Source organism: Rhinolophus ferrumequinum (genome assembly GCF_004115265.2).
Source record: "Rhinolophus ferrumequinum isolate MPI-CBG mRhiFer1 chromosome 15 unlocalized genomic scaffold, mRhiFer1_v1.p scaffold_54_arrow_ctg1_1, whole genome shotgun sequence".
NCBI lineage: Eukaryota > Metazoa > Chordata > Mammalia > Chiroptera > Rhinolophidae > Rhinolophus > Rhinolophus ferrumequinum.
Window position 1 is genome coordinate 4,276,416 of NW_022680357.1, and position 21,395 is coordinate 4,297,810.

The 21,395-nt window shown below is 52.7% G+C and overlaps 1 protein-coding gene across 4 annotated transcripts; it reads right to left on the bottom strand.

Moving 5' to 3' along the window:
* Positions 1-4,572: 4,572 nt before the first annotated feature.
* PRSS27 (serine protease 27) lies at positions 4,573-11,480 on the bottom strand. 4 transcript variants are annotated; one of them, XM_033101781.1, is made up of 7 exons: positions 11,355-11,480; positions 7,948-7,974; positions 7,435-7,521; positions 7,131-7,293; positions 5,784-6,055; positions 5,388-5,557; positions 4,573-4,955 (listed from the first exon to the last, which is right to left on the bottom strand). In XM_033101781.1, the coding sequence occupies exons 1-7, from the start codon at positions 11,401-11,403 to the stop codon at positions 4,662-4,664; spliced, it is 1,062 nt and encodes a 353-aa protein (XP_032957672.1). In that variant the 5' UTR covers positions 11,404-11,480; the 3' UTR covers positions 4,573-4,661. The 4 variants fall into 4 exon arrangements, with proteins under 4 accessions (XP_032957672.1, XP_032957673.1, XP_032957674.1 ...); XM_033101782.1 differs by lacking the exon at positions 7,435-7,521; XM_033101783.1 differs by lacking the exons at positions 7,435-7,521; positions 11,355-11,480 and adding an exon at positions 8,077-8,144.
* Positions 11,481-21,395: the final 9,915 nt, after the last annotated feature.

Here is a 21,395-nt window from a genome sequence, read left to right on the forward strand (position 1 = left end):
AACTGTGAGTGTCTTACAATGTATGGAAAAGCTCTTGGCACCCGTGGGCACAGTCAGTGGCCAGTGGGGAGCCGGACCGTCCACCTGTCTGTCACCGTCCAACCTGGGGGCTGGTGAGGGCCGGGGCTGGGGCGTTGGCGCAGCACACACCCGCCTCTCAGCTCGGCCGTGCCAGCCCTGGCGCCCCAACTACATCTTGCATCACGCCCCCACCCCCGGAATAAGATCGCCTGCGAGTGACTTCATTGTCGAGTACTTACACCCATCAAATTGAGCATGTCCACCTGTCTTGTCTCGACTCTGCCAGAAGGATCGGCTTCACATTTATCCAAAGCCCCCCACTCCCACCCACCCCCACAGCTGCTCTGGCTTTTCCTGGGAAAGCTCCGGGATGCCCTCGACGCTCCAGGGAAATTGCTGTTCCCATGTCCCCTGGAGAGCTCTGGCTCCCTGCGGCTGGCTGGGATGGCCTTGACCTCACATGCTGGAGTCTGCGGCTTCCCAAACTCCCGGCCTTGTTGGAGTGTCTGTCTTGTTTCCAGGTGTGTGGCCAGCCTGGCCAGGGGCCCCGCCTGCCAGGCTGGGGGCGGGAACTGCCTGCTTGGGGGCTGGGCTCTTGGGCGCGTGGGGTACAGCCCAGGGTACATGGGGAAGGACTCCAAGTTCTGCTCTGAGGAGTTTGCTTTCCAAACAGACTACACTTGGCATCTGCCAGCTTCCTGATGCCAACAGTGAACCTGGACGTGCCTCCAGTTCTCTCTGCCAGGTGGGTACTCGGGAGAGGCCCAGAGCATCTCGGGTGTCCCCGTGGAAGCCCTGAGTTTGTTTCCTGTCCAAGCAAAGGACTGGAAAGGAGACTCCTGTCTAATCTGGGTCCTGAGGCTGAGGGGAGAGCACTGACCCTTGATCTTGTGCTGCAGGTATAGCCTGCCCACTGTGGGGGGTGTGGGGAGGGGCAAGGGACACCGTTCTCAGGGCCCCCAGCCCTGTAGCTCCAGGAAGCCAGTAGGCAGGGCAGGAGAGGGAGGCGGGCACTCGGCATGTGCGGGCTCCCTGCACGGGCCCCCAGCTGCTGGGCCTCCTGCAGAGCCCGTGCCTGCAGCATCCAGGGCCCCGCTCGAGAGCAGGCACCGCCCCTCGTCCCCTCATCTTGTCCCTTCTCTCCCCTGCATTTACTAGTGTCCACCCAACAGGCGCTTCTGGCATCTTCTGTGCTCCCCGGCGCTGGTGGCAGTGGCTGGCTGCTACCCCACTGCCATCTGGTCACTGAGCCCAACTGAGGCAATAAAGGCCTGAGCCTGCGGTGCAGCTGTGTGCCCGTCCTACAGAGTCTGCGTGCTCAGGCCTGTGGGACAGACCCAGGTGTCTCGCAGCTTGTGGGGTCAGCATCCCTCAGCAGAAGCAGTGCCACTCCAGCACTTCTGGAGTGAGCCAGGCTTCCCTGAGACGAACCACAAATCTGGACACTGCTGTACAACCCCCAGGTCGGGAAGGAGAGTCTCTGGTTTGGGAGCTTTGATTTGCACCCCCTCTTTGCCTTTCCCTCCTCCCTGCCTTCCGAGCACTTGAGCTCTGGATGGGGCATCGGGCCTGGATCTCAGCTCAGGGTGCAGAGCCTGCGCTGTGACATCAGAGCCATGGCTGACCTCTGGTCCTTGAGGCCAGAAGGGTTCTGGGGTCCTGGCCTAGTAGTGGTCCTTCCTGCAGCTCCCATGGGCTAATCGTTATGCTTATGTGTGGGGGGAAATGTGTAGTGTGTGTGCACATGTGTGCATTTCTGGGCTCGGTTGTGGGCCCCAGAAGAGGTGTCTGGCCCCTCCTCTTGCTTCACCTGTAGGCTGCTGTGGTTGCTGTAAGGTGGGCCTTACTCATGGGCTCCTGCCCAGGGCTGGGCCCACTGTCCTCTGCCCCACTTCGGGGCAGTCTCTGGTTCTCCAAAGTGTTCTTCCCGTGGCTGGCGGAGCCCTGGTGCCACCGCCTACCCACCTGGCCTGGCTCTGAGGTGCTGCTTGGTGGCAGTGTGGAAAGTTTTGTGGGAGAGGGGACCCCTGACAGCTGGGGGCATGTCTCTCCTTAACCTCCTCTCACAATGTTAAGCTCGCCATGAACTGTGAATGGCATGACATAAACCTTTCCTTTTCAATCCCCCGGTCTCTGCAAGAGTGTTTGCCCTTCCTCTCCACATGCCCTTCCTCTCCACAGCCATCTGGTTGAGCATCTGCGCTGGGTCTGGGCAGGGACAGTGTTGGGGCAGCCCACGAGTGGGGAAACTGTGCCCTCGTCGCGCTGGCCACCGCCTTGGATGGGCAGTTTGTAGCAGCTCAGTGGCTGCGTGAGGACCCCAGACCCCCTCCCAGCCCATCTGGCTGGGGCATCATGGGGTCCAGGCTGCCCTGGCATCTGCCCCTCCTCCCTGTTAGCCCCTTGGGACCTGACCAGACCCCTGCCCTGTAGCAGGAGGATCAGGGTGTGCTGGGGGGACCCCAGAGCACCCAGAAAGCTGGGACAGCAGGCAGAAGGAGGCAGAGATGGGACGGCAAGTCCTCCAAGAGGAGCCTGGTCCTTGCCAGTGTCCACGCAGTCCGGCTTCACTGTGGTCTCCCCACAGAGGCTGCAGAGGGGTCTTACTCCAGAGACCACCTAATTTCCAACCACCACCACCACCACCATGGGGCCTGAGTCTTTTTATAGCCCGCGAGCAGAGTGGAGAGTTTGTCTAGGCCTCTCCAAGGCTGCGGGACCCAGGCCAGCCCCTGCTCCTGGCCAGGATGACCCAGAACGTGTCCCTGGGGCTGCCTTCAGGACACACCCGTCCGGGTGCCACATCCCACCCTCTGCCTGGGCCTCGGTGTATCTGCTGTCCCCTGACGGGCGTGGAGCCCATCTCTGGTCTAGAGAAGGAATGCAGCAGACAGCTCAGTCGCCAGAGGGCCACAGAGCAGCCAGCAGGGAAATGGGGCCCCCGTGAGCCAATGCCAGTCGCTGCGCCTCCTGGTCCTTCCTGCCTGGAGTCCGGGATGCACTGGGCAAAGTGGAGCACAGCAGGGAGTTCAGTATTTGTCCCCAGGGCCCGTCCACAGCCGGTGCTGGCTAAGTGCTTATTGATTTATTCCATAAATATCCAGGCCGGCTATCTTCCCGGCACTGGGCGGGCAAACTGTGCCTGTGCTTGTGCACGCATGCGTGTTTCCGTGTGCACTGGTCTGTAAGTCGGGATGGGTGTGCATGTATTGTGTACTAGTGAATATGTGCATGGATGTGCAAACGCGTTTGCACGAATGTGCCTGTGTGCTATGCTAGGGAGTGTGAACGTGTGTGTGTGCCCTAGGAGTCTCGTCCAGTTCACGGTTGCTGAGCGTGGCAGGTGAGCCCAGGTACCTTTTGAGAATCAGCTCCCGTGGGGTGGGGAGCTGACCATCTGGCTGCAGAAGCGGCCTGCTGAGGACACGCCCGGGCCAGCCTGCGAACCTGCGGTTGCCCCATGGGCGTCTGTGCCATCACCACAGGGCCGGAGCACACTGGGGACTTAAACTCCAGAGACCTGTTTCTGCTGGATTCCTGGTAGTGACAGGCCAGAACATGGCACACGGGGAAGGAGGGCTGGGTCTAAGGAAATTGTCTGGGGTTGCTGATGACAGATTGAGGCAGGAGAAGATGGGGCCACAGAGCTGGGCCCAGGCCAGGCAGCAGGCCTGGGCGGGGGGGCTCTTCATGCAGGATTCTGGCTCCTTTCTGAATTCGAGGGGAGAGGCTTTGCACAAACCATTATAGACACCAAGTCTGGCCTGAACCCTGAACACTGGAAATAGGAAGGAAGGGGTCCCGGCGCAGGGAGCTGCCAGAGCCTCGGCTTCCATGGCCCCAAGCGGCCTGGGCCTTGCCTCCTCTGTGTGACACCGGTCATAGCTCTGACCGCCCAGGAGTGGGGGGTCTTGAGGCCACGATGGTCCCTGCATCCCTGAGCTTTGCGGATGTCGAGCCTCCTGGGGCGTTGGGTCTGCCGGGCCCCAGTGGAGCTGTGCCCAGGCAGTTTTGAGGGGGGTGTGGAGTCTAAAAGGGAGGCAGGCATGCACAGGAGCCCAGAGAGGGATCCATATCTGCCTCTCCCTGCTGCGTCCTCTAGCACATTACCTATGTACCCTGAGAAGCACGTGGGAGCGCCGTCCCTGGTACAGGAGAGAAACAGGCTGAGACGGGGCAGTGATTTCCCCATGCCTCACAAACCCCTCCTCCAGGACCCTCTGCCAGGCCGCTGTTCTTTCTGTCACTGCTCCCCTTGGCGGTACTTAAGGTGAGGGCCGCATTGGCAAGGACAATGAGCAGGGGAGCCGCCGGTGAGGTGACCTGGGATGGTGTCACAGGATGCAGAGGCCCTGGACTCCAGTGACATGCAGCCTCTAGTGTGCCTGCTGCAGCTCCCTTCCCACTGGGAGCCTCGCCTTCCACATGCCCCACCCCGCGCCCCCAACTCTCAGCTCCTCAGCACCTCCTCCCATCCGGTGCCTCACCACTGCCCTCCTTCCCCCAAGGGTCCATACCCAGGGTCCACAAAACCCACAGAGATTGGGTTTTTATTGGAGGGTGAACATAAATAAAAGTAACTGGGCATTTGAGAGAAGGAAGAATCAGCTATTTACAAATGTACATGTGGGCCCTGGGGCTCAGAAGCAGGTGAGCAGGGCCACGAGGCCCAGGAGGATGGTGTGGGCTGCCAGGCAGGGTGCAAAGTTCCGATCAAGGGGCTGCTGGACCCGGGGGCCCCGCTTCTGGCCATCCGAGCTAGTGTGCTGGAACTGCAGTTCTGGAATGATCCGATGGATCCAGTTATAGTGGGAGGTGACCCGGATGTAGACACCTGGGCGGTTCCGGCGGGCGCAGCCCTCACCCCAGCTGATCACCCCAGCCTGCAGCCACGACTGGCCTTTGAGGCACACCAGAGGCCCCCCCGAGTCTCCCTGCAGAGGAAGCAGAGTCACTGTCAGAGCCCACAGGGGCCCAAGAGCCAGCAGGCACACAGGTGGGCATACACACCTGTCTGCCTTCCTTTGTCCCTCTCAGCTCCCTGCCCTACAAATGTCCCTGCCCAGCTCCTCTCACACCACTGGCTGGTCCTTCCTTTTCTATCTTGGAGTGCCCATTTCTTTATCATCCCCAGACCACCTGCTTGGAGGGGTGTGTTGAAATTGTATTTTCCTGGCCCTTACTACAGACCTACCGACGGACTCCCCTGGGCGGGGTCCAGGAGCCTGCTTTTCCCAGTTGACTGAATGCACAGCTATGTGGGCCCTCCTACTGGGGCCTCATCCACCTGGGGCCGGCACCCACCTTGACCTGGGCCTAGGGGGCAGGGCTCAGTCAGCCTCCTGGGCAGCCACCCCGGCTCCTACCTTGCAGGCGTCCTTTTTGCCCTCCGCGAAGCCAGCGCACAGCATGTCCTCCTTGATGGTTTTCAGCTGGAAGCCGGACTCAGCATCTTTGCTATAGAGCATGTTGCACTTGTGTGTGTCAATGATGGGCACGGCGAGTTTCTGCAGGACTCGAGGGTTGGGCAGGCGCTCTAGGGAGGGGCAAGACAGCAGGCAGCTCAGCAGACAGTCTTACCAAGGACCCCATGGCCCTGGGTTCCCAAGACCCACAGCTCCGTCCCATACCCACTCCGCCCATTTGAGTAGAGCTCACGTGTGCTAATGCCAACAAAAAGATTGTTGGTTCAGAGTGGCCCCAACCTTCCTGGGACCTTCTCTAGGCATTTCCCCCATTGTCTCCTCACCCTGCCCCATTACCTTGCTCGCTGGGGCTGCCCCAGCCGGTGACCCAGCATTCCATGCCCGTCTCAAAAATGACCGAAGGGTCAGGCATGCACACGGGGAGGATATAATTGGTGAAGGTCACGGGTGCCTCCAGTTCCACCAGGGCCACATCGGCGCTGGAGGCCATGCCCTCATACAGGGGGTTGCTCTCTACCCGCTTCACCCGGGCGTATGTGGCATGTGGCCCCGGCTTCACCAGCTGCCGTGCTCCCAGCAGGACCCGGTACAGGGATTTTTCAGAAGCGCTGGTGGGAAAAAGCAGAGATCAGGTGTGAGGCAGCCATTCTGGGGCTTCAAAGGGGGCGCTGCTGGAGGGCAGATGGAGGGGGGAAGGAGGGAGGGAGGAGTTCGTGTCTTTCCTCTGTGCCAGATACCTCCCACCTGGCCTCCAGGTCCAGAGCCTGACGCCTCTCTGCACAGTACCTTCAAAAAACTTAATCTTCAGGGGGACACACATAGGGTGCAGGAAGTTAAGAGTGCCTAAGGTAAAGCAGCTTCAATTTCTGACGTGAATTCCCAGCTCCACCTCTGGCCAGCTGGGTGACCTTAGGCAAGTCACGTATCGAGTTCTCGGTAACTTAGTTTCCTCGGCTGTGAAATGAGGACAGTAACAGTCCCTACCTGAAAGGCTTGCTGTGGGAGATGACCGCCCACAGGGGTGCAGCTGGGGGCCAGCCAACTTGGGGTTGGCCCAGCCATGCCCATGAGCCTTGGGTAAGCGAACTACTCCCTCTGAGCCTGCATTGCTAAATTTAAGATGTGAGGTTTTAAAGGACTGGCAGAGCTGTGGTGAGAGGCAAGAGCATGGGAAACCCCAAAGGTCAGGGGCCAGCTGGCTCCCAGTGTGGTAGCAGGAATGGGTGGCCTGGCCCTTTGATGAGGGACGGCATGGGGAAGGAGGGGGAAGGGACATTCTACTCCAGTTCTTGGGCTCATCTGTAACCAGAGTCCTAGCTGGAAAAGGGAGTGTCCTGGATTTGAGGTGCAGGAGGAGCCTGTCAGCCTTTGCAGGGACAGGGCCCCAGGCCTGGCCTGGTGTCTCCTTGGTGAGACCAGCAATGCATCTCCCTGCCCTGTTTCGAGGAGCAAGGGCTGGGAAGCAGCGATTGCCACTGGAAGTTAGCCCTGAGGGTGGGACCTAAAGGGCGCTCTGGCCAGGAAGGCGGGTCAGTGTTAAAAAGGCTTCTTAGGGGGGAGGCGGTCAGATTGAGCGCTGTCCGCGGTGCTGGACTCTGTCCGCGGCGCCCCTGGTCGGGAGGGAGGCAGAGCAGAAATGGGCGATCAGTGGTGAGGGAGACCGTAGGGATTTGGCTGACTCACTTGGAGAAGCAGTGCGCCGCGGTGAGGACCCACCGCTCGGTGATGAGGCTGCCCCCGCAGAAGTGGCTTCCGTTTCGCTGGATGCTGACCTGCCACGGCCACTCACCTTCCAAGGCATCCTTCCCGCCCACCATCCGGTTCAGCATCCGTGGGTGCCCGCAGACTAGGGAACACAGTCAGGGCAGCGCTCACTGGGGGTGAGTTCCATCTGTTGATGCCCTACCCCTACCCCACATTCCAGCTTCCACTGTCTGCTCAATTCTGGGCTCCCCCTTCCCCTGACCTGTTTGGGGAGGTCAGAGACCTGGGCATCCTGTCAGCTTCTGACACAGGCAGATCCTTTCCAGTTGTGGGAAAGACCCTCTGCCCCCATGGACCTCACGCCCTTCACCTGTGAAATGGTGACATGGGGAGGGCTGAGATCACACATATAAAGGTCTTATCCCAGGACCTGACAAACGGGCTCCCGGAAGGACAGTGGGTGTTGGGAGGGCCCCCCACGGGATAGGTTACCCCAAGGGAGTCTGTTATTATTACAGCAGAATGAGCTTCAGATTTTATCCTTAGCTTCTTTCCCGTCACTTTTTCCTGCCCCCATCTCTGTGCTTCATGCCTCAATGGTCCTCTTGTCCTGTCTGTATTATGTCAGACCTTCCTCCTGCCTGGGCTCTAGTTCGGCAACTTTTCCTTTGAGATTCCCCATGCCCCACCCATTGATTCTGGGTCTCCTTTCCAGTGTGTGTGAGAAAATTGGCCAGTCTTGCAGCTCTCAGAGAAACCCGTTCCCATCCCCCCACCCAAGGGCTTTGTTGCTTACCATTCGATGCCTTGGCTCCCTCAGTCCCTGGAAGGGAGAAAAGATGGGGTGATCAGTTAACTTTGCCAAAGCCAGAGTCTGTTGCTCCCCTCCCCACCACTCAACGTGGGGCCCTCCTCTACTCTGTACCCAGCCCCGTCAGGATCTCAGGACAGTCCACAGCAGGAGAAGCCACGGAGCCTTCAGTTTCCCCACAGCCTTTCCCTTCAAGGTCTACAGGCCCACGCCTGTGGGCCAGAGCTTATCTGCAAGGGCGGACAGACTCCTTGCCATACAGGGAGCCAATCAGGAGATGCCAGTGAGGGGAACCCTGTCATGACTTGACTCTCCTGCCTGAGGCTGGATGGTTCCTCTCATCCTCGCAGCGGTCTCTTCCTTTATGCTCCATATCAATCCTTGGCTGGAAAGCTCTGGGGAGGATCCAGACTTCAGCCCTGGTACTGTGGGGTCTGCATTTCCCCCACCAGACAGCCCGGACCTGGGATAAAGGCAGAAGCCCAGGCGCTGCCTCTGCATTTCAGAGGTCTGGCGCTTCTCAAACAGTCCGTTTGGAGGAGCATGTCTCCAATCTAACCTCAATCCTGAGCCTACAGCCCAGCCCCACAGGTCTCTCTCGTCTCGGGGGAACAGAGAGAAGCCAGCCAGTGGTCATCATGGGTCAGTCTTCCCAAGATTCCAGATTCCCAAGAGCTGCGCCCTTTCAGGCATTCCAGCACGCTCTGCAGTTGGAGCTCAAGACCCCCTGCTGGGTTATGGTGCCTTGGGGTGGGGCGTTGAGGAGCCAGGCAGAGGGATGGGAAGAGGGCGTTCTGAGATCCCATCCGGGATCCATTGCCCCCCTCCCATCTCTGGACACAGGCTTAGGGCCTACTAAGAGGCCTTGACAGGAACCTCCAACCCCTGGCTTAAGACCCCTTGAGACCCCAACCATGGCAACAGTCCCCAGTCCAGTGCCAGCAACACTCTGGAAATACCTGCCCCTCAAGTAAGAGGTGCACCCACCCAGCATATCTGGTTCGTTATGGGCAGATCTGATCAGAGCTATGGTGGGGGGTTATGGACCTTAGCCCTCAGCATTTCACCTATGCCCCAACCCCTTTTGGGGGCCCAGAGGGTGGGACAGCTCCTCCTAAAACTGTCTTCACCTGACCAGAAGAGGTAACCAGGTCCCAAGGCGGTGAGGGGCTCTGGGGGAGGGGCCAGCACCTTCATGGGGTGCCCAAGGACCCTGGAGGTTTTTACAGGATCCCCATTCTTCCAGCCGGACTCTCAGTCCGAGAGGGTGCAGGGAAGCAGTGAGCGACAGGAGCTGTGGATGTGGCAAGAGGAGGAGGTGGACACTGGGGGGCTGAGAAGGCACAAGAAGGATGGCCACGCTTCAAAGTAGGGGTGTTACGCCGAAGTGTGGGGCAAGGGTGGGATCAGCCCAGGCCAGTGATGGGAACCGGAAGTCTGCCCTGGACATTCTGCTCATGGATTTGTGTTTACAAGCTGCCCTTTGAAATGCAAATGTCCCCTGAGAGGGCTGTCCCTCCAGCCCCTTCATCTTACTTAGTACAATTTAGATTGATAGCACCGACCCCCTGCCCTTGGCTCCATGCTCTGGTTTACACATCTGTACTCGCCAGCACTAACGTACTTACAGGCTTGTTCCCTCCTCGGGGGAATTTTCTAGAGCCTTGTCCTCGTTCTCCCCACAATCATTCCCCTTCCCATACACGCAGATGGATCCATGGTCCACTCCCAGGATCAATTGTGGTCTGCCAGGCCCCCCTTGAGGCTTTGCAGGCTTCCTCACCCCAGCTTTCCTCACCTCTGGTCTCTGAGGGTTTGGTCACAACACCCCTCTGTCTGGAGGTCCGTTCCTCCCCATCTCTATAGGTCCAAATCTTCAGGCTGTAATCCAGATCAAGGCCTAACTGAAATGTTGGCTCCTCTAGGCAGCCCTCCTTGCTTGCACTGTCCATCTGGGAAGCTGGCTCCCTCTCCTGAGCTCCTGGCTCTGCCACCGTGCCTCCCAGAGCTCTGCCTATCTTGATCACCCTGGAGGTAGAATGGCTCATCTCACCTATGGGCTCAGAAACTCCTTGAAGGCAGAGCCCACATCCAGAGGCCTGAGCCCAGGGAATGTAGGGGGACAGAAGGACAGCGGCTGTGGAGACCTGGGCTCTGCCTTCAAGGAGCTTCTGGGCATCCTGTCAGGGGCTGGGTGAGCCAGGCAAGGGATAAGGCCCCTCATTTGGACCCGAGGCCTGTGCTCCTGTAGCTGGTGGAGGGTGGGGGGTGGGAGAGGAAGGGGCTCAGCTGGTGGGAATGGGAGAAGCCTAAGCCTCCAGGAGGGAAGAGCTAGAGGTCGGGGTGAGGATGGCATTGAAGTAGTCAGACCTCTGGTCACAGCTGTTTGTGAGTCAAATGCAGGCAGCTGTTTCCACTTTGGCAATGACCTTGATTATTTAAACTCATGGAGCGATCCTGGTGTTACAACCCCTGGCAGAGATGGGCTCCCTCAAAGGACGTTGTTATCCTTGTGCCAGAAGGCCAGGAGGGGAACCCAGGGAGGCTGACCCTTCGTGGTACCCCACAGAAGTACCACTTTGGTGCCCTCCAACCCCTGGGAGGAAGCCTGGAGTCACAGCCAAGTTGCAGCCTGGGGTGACTCGGCTTGGCCCTGGGAGGTAACTCGAGGACAGGGAAGTGAGGTGGTGGCCGAGCTGGCCAGGCTGGCCCAGGAATGCGGGAAGGTTTCCCTGGTAGAGAGCAGCCCGCCCCGCCAGGAGCAGTCGGGCAGGTGGGGCTCCCTGCTGGTATCTGCTGATGCTGACCCCAAGATTGGAAGACGGGACAGGGGTGCAGGGCCTGTTCCTCCCCATACACTCTCTCTCTAGTGGGAGCAGAAGCCTCCACCCCTGGCCCCCACTTCCCCCCTTGCGCCTTACTGAGTTCCCGCCAGCCTCCTGGGGCACCCAGGCTCAGGCAGCAGCTTGGCCACCCCTCCGGGGGCCCAGGTGATGGTAGTCCAGGGATCTGGAACCCAGCAGCCCCTGAGTTCAGGTCCTGCATACGTGCAGCCTGTGTCTTCTTCTAGCGGCTAGGGAGAGGCCAGATGAGAAGCAGAGGTCCAGAGCTTGGCCCATGAGCTTCCAGGCAAGGTAGAGGGAGAAGAGCAAAGCCCCTGCCCAGATTGCTGCCTGAGGTCCTCTCTGGCCTGCGCCCACACCACATCCTACCTTCCCCACTTCACCTTCCCAAGTGGGATATCTGGACCTTCCGGAGGCCCCCCACTGGGGTGGGGAGGGGAAGCCTATGCTGCAGCCCCAGGCCTGGCCAGGAAATTGGGGGCTCCAGGCAGGACAGAGGGGGCCCCTCTGGGAGGGAAGGACCAACTTCCTGCAACATTCAGGACTCACCAAACCGCAGCAGCAGTAAGAGCAGGGTCATGGCCGGCAGCCGCCTCATAATCTCAAACCTGGTTGGGACACTGGGCCGGGGACAGTGGTGGCAGGAGCTCCTGAAGCACTAGAGTGAGGTGCTGGCCTCCATGAAATGGGGTTTTATGCTGAAGGTGAGTGTCTGCTTGGCTATGCTGCCCAACCTGTCAGCCCAGCCCGCCCAGCTCCTGTTGGCAGGAAGGAGGCATCTCAGAACCCCAACTCCTCCATGACCTGGCCCTGAACCCCAAGGGGCCAGACCCCTCACCCTAATGCGCCTTAGGGTCTCGGGGCCAGGGTGCACCTGTCCCCTTAGCACCCCTGTGACCTGGGGTTCTGCCTACAACCATGAACTGACCACAGACACCCCCCAACTGGCCACAAGCTTTATGTAAGCTGACTGCAGTCCACCAGTCAGACCGTCCGTTTCATTCATTCATATTTACTGAGCACCTATTATTACCAGGCGTCAGTGAGCCAGAGTCCTGACTGGGGCTTACACTAATGGGGGGGGGGTAAGGGAAAGCGGAGGGGGGGCGGTGCTGGGAAAAGTACAGGTCAGTGGTGCTTATGGAACAAAGAAGAGCTGGACAAGGAATCAGAACGTGTTGGGGGGGGCGGTGCCCAGTGTCTCTCACGAGCCCTCACCCCAGGAAACTGGGTCCCAGGAGCCCCCACCAAAAGGTGCTGTCCAAGGTCCCGCCCCAGGGTAGCCCCAACGCCCGTCCTCAGGGCTGCACCCTCCTCCTGGGGCCGGGGACGGGTTGGGGGAAGGGGCTTCCCGGAAGCTGCGGGCCGGGGCGGGCGGGGCGGAAGCTGGTTCTGGGAAGGCCCGGACGACCGTCCCGGGCGTCCCAGCCCTGGGCGTGGCGGGCCGGGCTCCTGGACTTGCGGCTCCAGCGGCGGAAGCAGCTCCGGGAGGAGGTTATTTGGGCCACGGGGATGACGTCAGAGCCGGAGTCCGGTCTGGGGCGGCCCCACCCCTCCCAGGCCACGGGGTCAGGGTGGGGGTGAAGCCCTAGACGAGGTTTGGCGATCCCGCCAGGCCGGGGATGGGGGCTCTGGATGGCAGGCAGAGGCCTGCCTGGGTTTCCCTGCCTGCACAGAGGGTGCGTACGTGGATAGGGTGTGCTGTGGCATGCCGCAGGAGGTAGTGGGAGCCGGCAGCCCCCCGCCCTCTGGCGTAGGCCTGGGCGGGCGTTCCTGGTCAGCGCAGGCAGCCCCCTAGCGGCCAGCAGCAGCAGCAGCAGCAGCCGCGCGGGGCCGGCTGGGCAGGATGCGCCGCGCGGAGGTCCCCTCTTCTCCAGCTCACCCTCAATCGGACCTGCCACCCAGGTGCTGGCCCGCCCTCTCCCACCCCCTGCCACCTTGTCCCTCCTCCGCACCCCATCAGCGTTGTCCCTGGAGTTCCCTGTGGGCTGTCTGGGCGAGCTGCAGGGAGTGAGGGAGCGCAGAGTGTGGGAAGATTCCAGACTCACTCATTCGTTCATTCGTTGTTCGTTCATTCCTTCGTTCTATAAGTGTTTTTTTGAGCACATTTAGTGCCCATAGCTGTTCCAGTTATGGGAAATACCGAGGTGAACAAAACAGTCCTCAGCTTACGGTGTCCTCAATTGCGGCAACACATAATTAAAGGGTGAAAATGTTTAATTACAAACTGGGAAGTGTTTCAAAACGTCTGGGGGACTGCATTCCTCCAGGCCCTGCTGATCAATTGCCCCATCTCACAGATGGTTCAGACTCTTTTCAGCTAACTGCTTCCTCTTAGATGCCTTTCTCAGTTTTCTCTGCTTTTTTTTTTTTTTTAATGCCAATTCTCAGGGCAGCTCTGCCTTAAAGTCAAGCAAGCAACAAAAGTTAAGATGTGATCAGAAAGCCAGGATTCCAGAGAAAGTCGTGCTCTGAGGACGTGCTCTGAGGTAGTCACTCCGGTGACTAAGGAAAGAGCAGCCCAGGTTTAACCCACACCCTTGGGCCTGGAGCCTGGAGCCTGGAACACCAGGGCTGAGCCAGGAGCTGGGCAAGGGTGCGGTGCAGGCAGGAAACCAGGTCCCTTCCTCATCGTGTCCATCAAACAAATGAAGAGAATTGGAATCCAGAGGAATTCGATGACTTAAATGTGTTTTGTTTTGTTTATTGGGGAATGTTGGGGAACAGTGTGTTCCTCCAGGGCCCATCAGCTCCAAGTCATTGTCCTTCAATCTAGTTGTGGAGAGTGCAGCTCAGCTCTAAGTCCAGTTACCGTTTTCAATCTTAGTTGCGGCCCACCATCCCATGCGGGAATTGAACTGGCAAACTTGTTCAGAGCTCGCGCTCTAACAGAGCCATCCAGCCACCCCCCTTAAATGTGTTTTTAAGAAGTCAATCCCAAACAGAGAGAGAGAGAGAGAGAGAGAGAGAGAGAGAGAGAAGAAAAAGAAAAAAAAGTCAATCCTTTCTAAAAAAAGTAGACATTTATCAACTCTGGAAGAGGACACGTTTTCTAATGTTGGAAATCATAGTGGACATCACAAATAAGAAGAGATGTGGCCAGTAAGCTAAAAACTACAAGCAAAATTGGTTACAAAATCAAAGGCAAACAATAGGAAAAATACTTGCAGGATACAATTGAGGTCTGACAATTAAGTTCGTGAACTCATCCTACTAGAAACAGTGCTACATACCTCATTGCTGAATATCACTATGGTCACCTTCGAAGTACTCCCCTGGGGAAGCTATGCACCAATGCCAGCACCTAGTCCACCCTTCAAAGCAACGTTGGAACTCTTTTTTCTGGAATGGCCATCAGAGCTGTCATCGTATTACCCTTGATGTTCTGAATGTCATCAAAATGTCTTCCTTTCAATATTTCCTTTATCTTCAGGTAAAGAAAGAAGTCACTGGGAGCCAGATCAGGTGAGTAGGGAGGGTGTTCTAATACAGTTATTTGTTTATTGGCTAAAAACTCCCTCACAGACAGTGGCGCGGGAGCTGGTGCATTGTAGTGATGCAAGAGCCATGAATTGTTGGCGAAAAGTTCAGGTTGTCTAACTTTTTCACGCTGCCTTTTCAGCACTTCCAAATAGGAAACTTGGTTAACTGTTTGTCCAGTTGGTACAAATTCATAATGAATAATCCCTCTGATATCAAAAAAAGTTAGCAACGTCGTTGCAACTAGTTCTCGAACTTAATTGTCAGACCTCATATGTGGCAAAGTACCAACACGGTCTTGAGCATCCAAAGTGCTCAAGAAATTGATCAGAAAAACACTGAGATTCTAAAGATGCAATGAACTGAGGACACTGACAAGTCACCAAAGAGGAAATCAATTTGGTTAATAGACTTACTGAGAGAAGTTCAGCCTCAGTAATTAAATGAATGCAAATCAAAGCCACAGCAGAGAGATGCCGGTTCTCCTGTATGGAGTTGGCACCATGCTGGAGGAATGCTGTGGAGAAATGGTTGTGGGGAAATGGGCCAGCTGATGGGCATGTAGCTGGCACAGCCCTTTAGTAAATCAGTTTGCCAGTCTGTGGCTTCAGCTTTTTGAAATTGTGATTCCCTTTGACTCAATGACTTCACCACTGGATGTATAGCCTAAGAGAATAATATAGAATAAGCATTATGACCAGAGGCATTAGTGGCCAGGTTATTTATATTTGCAAAGCCAACAAAAAACCAATAAACAAGTAAAACACTAGTTGGGTGTTGGTAAATAAAACATCCTCGGAATAGAATTCATAAAAATGACATTTTCATGAAGAAGGGGAAATGAAAAGAGGACAGGTGTGAACATTTGTAGAAAGTATAATAGCTATGAAAAAAAAAACACGTTAATTTCAAAGGAACAGCAGCAACATCCAAAAGGAAAGGTGACAGAATGTTTAGCCATGACCAGCTGGACTGGTTCTGTACTCGTGTGGATTTCTTTCCAAAGCAGGTGATAGGAACTCAGACTAACGCAATGGGTGTTCCCGGGTTCTTTGGTCCTGGCTGGTGGAACCCAGTTCATAGGACCTTCCTGCAATGCTCCAGTTGAAGTATGAGCAGCGGGATCCAGGGTGGTGCTGACAGCCTCCCTTCTAATCCCCAGGACACTCTACCTTTCTCTGGTACTGATTGCATTCTCTAATCCCCAAGATGACTCCCAAAGCTGGGAAAGTGGCTGCCAGCTGGAGTCTCTTCCTTAAGGAATGCCAACTAAGAGGACCAGAGCTCCTCCTCTGTCTCTATCTGTAGAGAGATTGTTCATTTAGTATGAACACAGGGAAGCACATTAACTGGCCTCGGTTGACTCTTGGCTTTATGATTGGTCCAGACTGGTCACATGGCCACCATGGGGCCACAGTGCAGAGTTTGTTAGCAGAAAGGAGGAGAAGGGAAAGATTCTGGTCAGTAAGAAGCAATAAGCACCACACTCTCAGTCAAGTGTGAGAGTGAAATAAAGATATTTTCAGACAAGAGAAGTCTCAGAAAATGTACCCCCCATGCACCATTCTTGGGAAGCCTCTGGAGGAAAGATGATCTCTGACTAAAGAAGGAATAAACCAAGAAAGTAGGAAATGTGGGCTGTAGAACACAGATCGAACCCAGATGAGAAGTGGAGGGAATCCAGGATATTGGTGAAGGGAGATTCCAGAATGACAGCTGTGCCACAAGCAAAGTCAGTCCTCGTTGGAACACGGTGACACAATAGACAGGAATGCGGACATTGTCATCATTATGCCCTGTACTATTGCACTATCTTTTTAATCTGATGAAACTATTGAATAGTGTGCTCCACCAAAACAAGTTGTTAATGAAGAAGAAGAAAACATGAGACCAAGGACATAGGGAATCCAAACCAGGAGAAAGGCAAATGGAATTCCTTCCAGAGAGGAGGAAAACAGGGATCTCAACGAGGGATGCAGGAAAGAAGAAAAAAATGAAGTGATATATTCCCTAATGGGATTGACACTGTGGGAACTGGAAAGTCTGGGTAGGTACAAAAGAAATGAACAACAAGAACAAAGGCAATTATTAACTTCAGGAAAAAAATAAGAAAGGAAACAAACATAGTAGACTGCAGGGGTTGGCCAGCACCCCCAAAGTTTCATCCCATTATGGCATCAGCCAGATTCGAGGTCCAGGATCGTCAACTACATCAGATTCAGGTGCAGATGAGGCTTCTTGGGCATGGTTCCTCTTAATCTGAAGAACTGTGAACTAAAGAGTTCACCCTGCCCACCCAACACACAATGGTGAGGGAGGGACTGGTAACCACAATAGATAACCCCCCATATAGCAATCACTGGTCCATAGCATTTCTGAAATCCAGCTAGGCACATGCTGCTCCTTCTTCCTACTCTGGGAGGAAGGAGTGTGTGTTTTATGAGTCCCTGGGAGTGGTTCTTTCATGACCTTTAGCTCTACCCTCTGGGCTTTTGGGTCTGGCTTCTGAATCATCCATCCTTTTCCATAAGAAATGGTCCATGTCTGTAGCTAACTAGCTTTCTCTGCCAATCCACTTCTTGTCTGTAGAAAGTTGGGAATCTAAAGAACTGTCCCTTTCAGTTCAAGCTCATAAAATTTGATGACTTAATTTTCATCAGAAATAATGGAGGTCAGAAGGCAATGAAACATCTTCACAGTGCTGAAATGATGATGACACCTGCCAACCCATACTTCTATAGCCGATGAAAATATTCTTTAAGAATTGGGGGAAATAGACAATTTCAGATCAATGAAAACTAAGAGAATTTATTGCCAATAGGCGGGTAGTACAAGAGAAGCTAAAGGAAGGTTTCAATTTAAAGGTAAATGATCCCAGATGAAATTGCAGATTTTCAGAAAGGAATGAACACTGAAAATGGAAAATATGTAAGTAAATATAAAATACTGGTTTTTTCCTCTTAATTTCTTTAAAATACATGAGCGTTTAAAGCAAAACCAACATTGTGGGATCTGTAACATGTAGATGTAATACCTATGACACCTATAGTATAAAATACAGGATGAGGTAAATAGCCTTTATAATTGCAAATTTCACACATTTTACATGAATTGGTACAAGATTAACTTTAAGGAAACTGTGAAAAGTTAATCATTTCCACTTTTTACATTTCTTATTGGGGCATCCATATATTCAAACCAAACTCCCAGTAACTGATATCCTGTTAGAAGCCTAGTGTGTTAACTTCTCAGAAGACACCCGATACTCTGGATTTCACTGGTTTGTACAAGAATTTTCACCCTGGCTAAAAATTATTTTAAAATTGTGTGCCTGTAATTTATCTCTGACTCTGACCCAAATAAGAGATAAAACAGTCCATCAATTTTTAAAAAGTACTTGATAAATTAAAGGTGGCTAATTGGATCCTTAACACTTATTCTTTTAATTAGGGCTGGGTATTTTCTGTTAATGTGGTGTAGCATATTTATTGATTTGCATATGTTTAATTATCTTTGCATCCCAGGGATAAATTTCACTTTGTCATAGTGTATGATCCTTTTAACGTGCTGTTGAATTCAGTTTACCAGTATTTTAAGGGTTTTTTTCATCTATGATCAGGGATATTAACCTGTAATTTTTTTTTCTTGTAGTGTCCCTATCTGGCTTTGGTGTAAGGGTGACGCCAGCTTTGTAAATGAGTTTGGAACTGTTCCCTCCTCTTCAATTTTTTTGGAAGAATTTGAGATGGATTAATGTTAATTCTTCTTCAAATGTTTGGTAGAATTCACTCATGAAGCCTTCTGGCACTGGGCTTTTCTTTGTTGGAAGATTTTGTTTGTTTTGTTTTTTACTACTTCAGTCTCCTTACTCCTTGTTATGGTCAGATTTTCTATTTATTTATGATTCAGTCTTGGTAGCTTGTATGTTTCTAGGAATTTGTCCTTTTTTTTTTCTAGGTTATACAATTTGTTGGCATATAGTTGTTCATCATAGTCTTATGATTCTTTGTATTTCTGTAGTATCACTTGTAATGTCTCCTCTTATATTTACAAATTTATTTATTCTCTTCTTTTTTTCTTGGTTAGTCTAGCTAAAGGTTTGTCAATTTTATCTTTTCAAAGATAAAAATCTTTTATTTTAAAGGTTTTAATTGAAATGAGAAAATGTTGATCTTTTGTATTCTTTTTAGTCTCTACTTCATTCATTCCTAATCAGTTTACTTCCCTGGGCTTAGTTTTTTCTTATTTTACCTAATCCCTTGAGGTGTAAATTTAGGTAATTTATTTGAGATATTTCTTTTTTATTAATTTTGGTGTTTATCACTTTCAATTTTCCTCTTAGAACTATTTTTACTGCATTCCTTAAGTTTTGGTATGTATGTTTCTATGTTCGTTTGTCTCAAGATACTTTTTGATTTCCCTCTTGATTTTGTTCTTCAATTCATTGGTTGTTCACAAGTAAAATGTTTAGCTTCTACCTATTTACAAAATTTTCTCCTATTATTGATTTTTAATTTCGTACCATTGTGGTCAGAGAAGACACTTGATATGATTTCAAGCTTGTTAAATTCGTTAAGATTTGTTTTGTGGGCTAATATATAATCTATCTTGGAGAATGTTCCATGTACGTACATTGAAAAGAAGGTCTATTCTGCTGCTTTTGGATGGAATGTTCTGTATAGGTGTGTTAGGTTCATTTGGACTATAGTATTATTCAAGTCCACTGTTTCCTTATTGATTTTCTGTGTGGATGATCTATTCACTGTTGAAGGTGGGATATTGAAGTCACATACTATAATTGTATTGCTGTCTATTTCTCCCTTCAGTTCTGTTAATATTTGCTTTATATACAAGTATTAAGGTGCTCCAATATTGGGTTCATATACATTTACAGTTATTATATGCTCTTGATGCATTGACCCCTTTATCATTATATAGTGACCTTCTTTGTCTCTTGTGACAGACTTTGACTGAAAGTGTATTTTCTCTCTCTGTTTATAACCCTGGAATGCAGAAACAAAGTGCAAATATCATAAAGATTGAATTTTTTAATTTAAAAGCTGTTCAAAGGCATCTTTAATTTGTCCTATAGATTATAGATTGTTTTAAGAGAGAGAGAGAGAGAAAGAGAGAGAGAGAGAGAGAATATGTGTGTTTGAAGAGAGCTTTGGGTACAAGAGCAGCATGGACCAGGTATGGAGTCAGGAGCCCTCAGCCACACTCACACTGGGGAATCAGTATTCCTTTCTGGCTGAATCACAGAGGAAGGTAGGACATATAGCTGAAAAGTTGAGTGTAGCTACAGAAATGGAGCTCATGACTGAAGAATAAATAATAAAGAACATCCTCCAAACCCATTCTGTCAGGACTTGCTCTTTGTCCCCTCAGCTGACTATCCTGCAGTAAGAACAACAGCCCTTATCCAGACCCATCTTCCATCACCCTCCCCTCAGCCTTTCCATTCCAACCCAACCTCCTAGGCCCTCAACAAACCCAGGCCTTTGCCTAGGCAGTGCTCTCAGTCTGAGATCTCCACACATCTTTTTTCTTTTGACGACTCCCCTCTGACTACGAGCTCCACTTGTCTGGGATGGGTCACAGCTTCCTTGCCTCCTCCAGAAAGAATGTTCCACCCTTTGACACTTTGACCTGCCTTTTTTCAAAGCACTTACCAACTCATAGTAATTGTTTACTATCTCTTGCCCCATAAAATTGAATTCCCTGGGGCCATGGATTGCGTCTTACTCTCATCTCTGCAACCCTATCCCAACACAGCTCTGATACACAGTGAGTGCTGAACACAGTCTTGAGTGAGCAGGCTGGTCTCCCTGTTTCTGTTTGCTCCTCTCCTCAACCTGTCCTGCATACAGGCCCGATTCTCATCCTAAAGCAAGGTTTGGATTCTATCACCCCCAACTCAAACTCCTTCCCTGGCTGATCTTCATCAGGAAACTCTCAATTGTTGGCATTCAAGGCCTTGCAATGAGAGCTATTAGGAGAATTAGAGAGAAAAAGGTCAGGTGATAGTCACAGTAGCGTCAGGGTTAGGCAAGCTGATCTTAAGTAAACTGACAGCCCAGTTTAGCACATTTTCTCCCTTCCTCAAATGTTCTTTAAGAACCATGGTCAGGACCTGTGCAGGGGCCTTAATAAAGAGGAAACATTATATTTCTGTGCTGGCCCCCAAAAGACTTGGGCCTTACTCTCTTGTCCGTCCATCTTGGCCATTGTCTGACTCAAGTGGTGTGCTGGTGAATGTTTAACAACCAAATCTGGGGGTAAGGGAATAATTTCTAGAGTTTGCCAATTTCTATCTTGTAAATATTCCTATCGTGGCCCAATGTCAAGCTGCCAACATGGTCGGTGAATGTGGGGCTGGAAATAAATGCACCATAGCACGCCATCATACAGCATTTCCACCATGCAGATATAACAAACACAAAAATCAAGAACATAGATAATTGTAAAATGTAGCAAAACAATTAGAAAGTGAAGAATTTGAGTATTTGCTACCTTTGCTTTTAATATAATTTATTTAATTGTAGGTTTATATAATTCAATTTTTAACAATGACTATAAAAAGATAATGAATCAGCTTGCAAAATTCTGAAAATTTAACCAAGAGCTCCAACGACTTGGTACAAGCCGGTTCCAGCACACTGTTGTTTCCTTCCATTTTCGATGGTTCATACGTTACTTCGTGAACAGAGCTGTGTAAGTGCTGGGAAACTCCAGGCCAGGAGGAGGAAAGGGACTCACTGGGGACAGCCGTCTGGCTCTAGTTCCTCACAACGGCCACCGGGGGGCGACAGACACAGGCCAATACACAGCCTGGGGCCAAAGGCGCAAGCCCCTGGGCTCTGCGGCCCCTCCTCTGCTCCTGGACCGTGTACACGCCTGTCCTTCTATTTCCGAGATGTTCCGGCTTAGGCGGCGGGTGGCAGGGGTCTCGGGCCGCGGAGGGACCGCCCACACGGCGAGTGCCGCACTCGGGCTCAGGCCTTTGTCCGGAAAACCCACCTGTCACTCCGCCGACACCCACAAAACCCCGGAGCCCTTAGCCCCCACCCAGCCGCCTCTGCGGCCGGAAGTCGCCCCGCCCCTTCTCCT